The 7,500-nt window shown below is 37.5% G+C and overlaps 1 protein-coding gene across 1 annotated transcript in view; it reads left to right on the forward strand.

Moving 5' to 3' along the window:
• Positions 1-3,457, forward strand: part of LOC125033354 (zinc finger protein-like 1) — a 22,184-nt gene extending 18,727 nt beyond the window's left edge. Inside the window, exon 6 of the mRNA XM_047624784.1 lies at positions 306-3,457. Within this exon, the coding sequence (XP_047480740.1) occupies positions 306-498 (193 nt within the window). The 3' untranslated portion in view covers positions 499-3,457. The remainder of the gene's footprint in view (positions 1-305) is intronic.
• Positions 3,458-7,500: the final 4,043 nt, after the last annotated feature.

Genomic DNA, 7,500 nt, shown 5'->3' on the forward strand with positions numbered 1-7,500 from the left:
AACAGCAAAATAAGATAAAGTAAAATATTTCGTAAATCAAAGAAAAGGCTGAACGGGCGAGACAGGCAGTACTCGTAACTGGCTCATTGGCGACTTAGTATAAGTGTAGCCATCTATGTGTAAAAACAATCACACAAGTACTCACAGTGGGCATAGCACATACGTACACGTCATACCCATTGGCAAGGGGTTAAAGGAAGGTCATGAGATCTGACCTTCGACAAAACAATGAGCCGTGTTTTATTTTTTATTTGATATAGTGTTATCAAAAGTAAGATCACGATGAAAATTCTGACCTTTGACAGAACAATGAGCCGTCCATCATCACGACACCACCAAAGGCTGCTTGGAGGAAGTCGACGAATGGTCATGATCCTTGTCCTATTGGCTGGTGCCACCCTACTTGTGATCCTGTCCTACTTTAGCCATGGAGCATCTGATGACGATCCTCTCTTAGATCCATTCAATAACCCAAATATTCGTATTGAGGGAGAGTAAGTTTGTAGCTGGTGGTGGTTTTCTGAATGCAGAAGTGTAGGTATACTAAAACTACACCTCTGTTAGGACAATTATTAGCCAAAAGTGTCCTTTCAGTACTAAAATTTGTATGATTTTTAGTTGCTGTTATATGATAAAACAGAAAAAAAAATTGTAACCATAGACCCACTTTTTTTTTTTTTTTTTTTGGGGGGGGGGGGCTTCATAGACATAATTTCTTTTAACCCAACATGAAATTTTCTTGGACAAAAGAGGCACAAATTTATATGTGGGTCTATTTGCTGGCCATTCATTCCATGTGATTGGTAATAACAAGTAGGATGGCTTTCATATTTGATTTATGTACATTCATATTCTTTTCTCTTAAATTTTGTTTGGGAGTTTTCACATCCCTTTGAGGGCAGAAATTTATTGTTTGAAATGTAACTATGCAGCTTTTCGTGGGAAAATAAACCCACAAGCAATCTTCCAGAAAATGTTTCCTTTTTGGAAGTAAATTTCACTAATTGTTTTTTTAGAGACAGTTGCTATGATTAACAAAGTTTCCTGATATATTTTATTAGATGTATCCTTAAACTACTGTATAAATTGCATTGGTTTTATTGTTGAGTTATATTTTGGTCAATGTGTTGTTTTTATTTAATGTCAATGGAGATAAGTTAATAATGATTATATTGTTTTGTGCTTATTATTGGTAGATCTGATAAGTCTCTTATTTTTATTTTGAAATTGGACAGAACAATATAAGGAAAACTATTACTCAAACATTATTACATACAAAATAGAAAAATATTAAAAGTGAAATATTTGCAGGGACCAGGGGATTAATCTTTTTTTTCCCTTTTAATGTTTTACATTAGAAAGGTAGGTATTGGTGTGGAACCAGCTATGATTTGAAGAAAGTGTTCTCTGACATTGGTCCAGTTGTGGCTCATGTTCCACAAAGCACATATATGATAATGCCAGTTCCTTCAGGAAATGTTGGCCAAAAATATACTTTGGGGATCTTGCATAATTTTTTGCTGAAGTTTTGCTTAGATTTTTTTTTTAATGTATGCAAGATAGAGAGAGAGAGAGGGGGAAAGAGAGGGAGGAAGGGTAATTTTTTCCCATTACTAAGATAAAAAGCAAAGATACAATATTGTAATAGTAACAAATGCCGGGGAAACATAACATTGTATATTAGCTCTAATGAATAATAGTTTCAGTGAATATGGATAACAACAAAAATTAAATTTATTGACATGATTTGCAGAAGACTTTGTGTGGTACCTGTCAGAAAAATCACCAGATTACACCCTGAAACAATATTTCATAAGCAATTTACATCAGAAAGGGTTGTCACTCCTTTTTGTTTGTCCAATTCCACCTAAGTTCATTAATTTTCAGATGAATTTAATTTATATATATATATATATATATATATATATATATATATATATATATATCAATATAGAGTCTCTACATACAACAAATCCTAGCTCTCCAAAAGAATTTACCAAAGAATTTGGATTGAATAGACCATTAGAGAGGTTTCTGAGACATTGCATTATTTTGGCACATATATAATGCTAGAAAATACATGAAAGCCATACATCGAAGTCATACAGATATATTTTCATTTTTTAAGAATAATGCATTCATTCCTTGGATGGTTGGTACAATAGAAGCAAGAACTTTGGGTGCTTTTCTCTCCCCATTGGAACCAAATCCCTAATATTTATTTGTGAACGAATGAAGAAGTAATAAGGGAGTGGCTTGATGAATGTTGAATTGCAATTCAAGCAGACATATCCCCAGTTGAAAACCTGTGCAATTAGCTAAAAGGCAAATTATGTAATCATGAATCCACCTCTATCCCAGGCTTCAGGTAGTGATTGCAGAAGTGTGGATTGACCTTTAGAAGAAACACCTGAAAAATTGTGCTTTGTCTGTACAAAACTGCACATTAAATAACATGTGAAAACGAGTCTTAGATATGAATAAGTACATGTAAACAAATATTTAAAGTGCTTTTGATTGGCACTTGAAAGTTGCTCATTCCTCAGGAAGTGCCCACAGTTGTTGCTTATGCTGTACTTTATCCAAATTGTCTCTTCTTTTTTTCCTCTTTTTGTGTCCTGCTTTTTTTTTTTTTTTTTTTTTTCTTTTATTTCTTTCCTTCCCTGTTTCATATCCCTAGAAGTTGTCATCTCTACGTCGGATATTTCATCAGATCAAAAAAATAATGACCGTGATGGTCTTTAGTGCAAGCCTTTACAATATATAGTTTATTGCATCTTTGTAAATATTTTTAAAAAGTATCTTTTGGGATATAAAACATGCACATATGAATACACTGAAAGGTTTGTTATAGGAAAAATTTGGAACCTGCAAGAGTGTTGGCATTATGAGTGTGGTTAGATTTTTTAACAGAAAGAATGTAAAGGCTGTTCCGTTATTTATAATATGGAGTAAAGTTTTTTTTTCAGTGCAATAGTTAGGTTATCAGAAGAATTCAACAAGTATTATAGCTACATACTTGTGATTAAGTTGTTGATCATTCAATATTCATCCTTGTTACTTTTTAATGAAAATTCAGTTACACTTAATTTTTTTATGAATGTGTCTGAATGTGTGTGTGCTTAGGTTTCATCTCATCTATTTATTTTTAATTGCAATAACTTCTATAGAAAAATTATTGCTTGAATATTTATATAATTATTTGTTTTGATATCATTTTCCCTAAAAGTATTTTTATGTGAAGTGCATGTACATAATAATTTTGGTAGCATGACAGTTCATCTTTCACAGAAGAAAAAGAGTTATGACAGTTTTAAGTATAGAATAGACTAAACTGTCTGATATGTGGGGTTTCTTTCATCTTATCCAATTATCTATGTATATATTGTATCAAAAAAAAAATAGTGTTCCAGAAGATATACAAAACTATTTAATGAAATATATGTTTTAAGGTTTACCAGTTTTTCATTTATCCACAGCTGCTTAAAGTCTCACATTTTAAAATGAAAGAGTGCTAGCAAAATAAGTTTCCATAAAACATAGAATTAATTAGCGTGTTTTTGAGACTCATGCTCACTGGAGAACAAGAGAACAGCTTTCTTCCAGTAGCAATGATATTTTTTGTATCTGCCAAAAAGCACATGCTGTCTGTAAATCTTGGAAGCTGATTTTGATATGTAATGTTTGTGTCACAATTCATCATTTGGAAATTATATTATCTTGTGAATGAGGTATTTATCTTCAACATCCTTTCTAAAGTCCCGATGCTATGGAGCAGTTTATAGTTTCGTTACAAATTTTGATTAGTATCAAACAAAGAACAGATTTGTTTGTATACTATGAAGAGGTTTAGCATGAATAACAACATTGTGTATGGATTATTAATTGTTTTGGCTGTGGATTAGGAATATACATCTATTGTCTTTACACATGGATGGCTCTACAAGTGTTTAGTCACCATCCATCAGTTACAAGGCTTACAAATCTGATGTGTTTACCCTTTTCCTTGATTTTTTTAAACTAATGTTATTAATATTTTAATAACAATTTAATTATCATAATATCAAATAGAATAATACCAGTATCAATATTAATAGTATTAGAAACAAAAACACATTTTCCTGCAAATTCAAGGATAGGGGAAATCAGGTGCAGTCACTAGGGCCTATGATAGATTCCTTTGGAGCCATCTGTATTTTACAAAATTCACAAAAAACTCAGGGGGACAATACATAAATCCGTAGTTAATTGCCTAGCCCATACCCCTTATTGGGACCCCAAGGGTTGATCATTTCTCTTCCCCACTTATTCAGGCTTACCATGGGCAATAATGAATATTTTTTACCCTTGTCCTTTCATCAACTAGTCTATCTATTTTTGATTTCCCTGGTTTCCTGACCCATGCCTCTTCTTTGACCACAGCTCTGACCATTGATACTCTTTGATGATTACTCTATTTATTCCAAATATTTCACCTAGGTCATTACTTAACATACACCCCTTCCTCTCTCCATCATCCTTCACTCCATCTCCTACTGCACAGTCTTCTTCATTGCCTACCCCCTCCTCCCTTACTACACTTCATCCTTATTGTCCTCTTCCCCACAGTACTCACTCCACACCACCCCATCTTCCTCCCACCCTTGTCCTTCTATTGCACCACCCCATCTTCCTCCCACCCTCGTCCTTCTATTGCTTCGACCTACTGCAAACCTCTTGAGTACCTTTATAGCTGAGCCAAGATTCCTCTTGCAGCCCCTTACTCTTCCAATGTCTCCAAAAACAAGTAGGCAAAGTTTACTTTTGCAGTCATTCCGATTGTTCACGCCTTGTCACAGTCAAGGTCTTGGTCACAGTTACATCTGAGTCCCAAGCTCGTGCACTATCTACCCTGACTGATCTCACGGGCAAACCAATTCCTGCTGACCCTCACTCTTCCCTTAATGTTTGTACAAGAACTGTTTCCATCTGCCCGACTGATTGCTCTGTCTGCAACAAGGACTGGTCAGACTGTGAAAACGACCTGCTTACCTGCTTCATTGACCATGATGAAGTGGCAGTACAGAGCTAAACTATTCCTTCCAGATAACAGCTCAAGTCCTACACTAATATTACCAATATTACCTGCTGTAGACATGACCTCCCCCATGAAATTTATATTGATGGAGTGCCCTGCCCTGCTTGACCATACGGGCCCCCTCCCCGCCAATATCAGAAGTGTTGGTGTATTGGGCACCAGCAAAACACTCGCTACCTTCATTGTGCTCAACCTGGTCATGGCCGTTCAAATTACTCTGTTCGGTCATGCACGTGTACCAATTTTGGTGGCTCCCATAATGTGCTTGTAGGCAAGGCAGCTCGAATAAAGGAGCTGCCCTGCCTACAAGATCGAATCTGAGTAAGCAATTCTCAGATTCAATCTAGGCTTCACTCCACGTGAGGCCAGGCAGGAGGCGCGTCGACGAGGATTTTCTCTCTCTACCTCTGTTCCTCTCTCTGCTCCCCTCCCATCTCAAGATGGCACAGCATCTCTTCCCTCTATCCCGAACCATCCTACCTCTACTCCCTCTTTTCCCATAGTCAAATTCCTTTTCCAGTCTAAATCCAGATAATCCAATCTCTACCACTTCGCTGATGGCTACCCCTCCTTTTCATTTCACCTGTCGCACCAGGCAATCTAAACGTTCCACCCCATCTACCACATCCTGCCCTGCACCCACCTCTCTCTCTGCTCCTCGGACATCTATTCCCTCTCCTCCTCCTCATAAGAAAACTCTTGTATCTCAAACCTCCCCACGCAACTCCCCTACAAAGACATCCAAAATTTCCTAAACCTGACCCAAGAAAACGTTCCCCTTCCTCATCTACCCTCGAATCTTTCTATTTCTATTCACTCTTTTTACAAAGTATTTGCCGAGATCCATCCTCCCACTCTCCCAACACAGCGCATCCTCCCCTTCACTTGCACCATTCCCTCTTCTTTCCCCATTAATCTTACCACTCGCACCCCGATGCTCACGAGACTCCCGTATGTCACAACAGTGTCCTTCTCAGGATTTTTCCCCTCCTGACATTCTTCCTGATACTTCACCACATTCCCTCTTCCCTTATCTCATTCCCTGGATTCTTCTCCAACTTTTCCAACTACCATTTCTACTGTTATTACCGTTAATTGTTTCATGATAGCTCTTATAGTTTTCCTCATACAGTGTCCCTCTCCCCATTCGATCTAATCGCCCTATGCCCTTAACCTGCTTTTATGATACTCAAAACGCTGACATCCCACTATTATAATACTCAAAACACCGACATTCCACTTTCATATTGCACGAAATGCCGACATCCCGCCTTTATAATATTCCAAACACCAACATTCGGTTTTTATCCAATTTTATAATACTCAAAAATGGGACATTCCACTTTAAAAATACTTACTCGTTCAATAGAGTCATGATTGCCATTTCTTTTCTTACATACGTTTTCCTACATTCCTGTTCTTACATCCGTTTTAGTCAATCCCATACGGTTTCCAAAGTACAAGAAAAGTTATTCTTTGTCTCAAATCTTTTCCAACAACAAGCAGGTGTCAGAGCTCGGCCCCAGCAACATCCATTGTTTTCAAGCTTCTATGTATTTATGCACAGTACCACGTATTTGCCACTTCATTACTAAGATTAAAATATTTGATATCAAGCTCGATCTTTTGAAAACTCATCGTATTGTCTTGATCCAATAGGACTTTTGAGTTTTAGCTTCAAGGGTAGCTTGAACACTACAGGATATGGATCAGGGCAGTAAACAGACTCGGATCTTGATTTATAAAGTGTTCAACTAAATCCGTTCTCCATAAAAGTTCTTCCTTATGACTGAAAACTGCCTGGAGACTTCTCTGGTTCCCCTCTCTGGTTCTTTGTCAGGATCCAGCGATCTGTATGCGAACGTTTCAAGCATTTTTGAAAAAGGGCTTTACCATTCCCTTGCGAAAAATCCCTTACCACAAGGTGCCCTTGACTCCAATCTCACTTCTCTTGGGTGGACTGGGCATGCATAGTCTTTTTAGGCGACTCCCGTTTCTTAAGCCGCATGCTTGGCTTTGCCCTCTTCCTGAGCGATGAAGTTCTGATCATTAATAGAGAACATCGGTAATCCTGCAGGATCTTGATTCTTGCTATCCACTACTCTCACTTGTGGGAAGGTTGTTGTCGCCCTTATACATCGGGATACACCACTTCCACGGGGATACGCCGTTGGTAAGCGCCTCTGTCATGGCCTCCTTCATCTGCTTGATGACGGCCTTAATTTCAACAAGCTCACTTCGCATTTCCTCCATGATTTATGACTCCGTCAAAGGCGACATTTGGGGGGGAGTTCCTCCCCCTAGACAATGTTTGCTCCCTCAAGGTCTGGCTTATCTAAGTAACACCTATATAGGACGGTTGTAGCTTGAGAAATGTCTCTTGAATAGCTATTTTCTTTTAATATTTGATTGCTTCGCTCGCC

The sequence above is a fragment of the Penaeus chinensis genome, chromosome 2 (genome assembly GCF_019202785.1).
Source record: "Penaeus chinensis breed Huanghai No. 1 chromosome 2, ASM1920278v2, whole genome shotgun sequence".
NCBI lineage: Eukaryota > Metazoa > Arthropoda > Malacostraca > Decapoda > Penaeidae > Penaeus > Penaeus chinensis.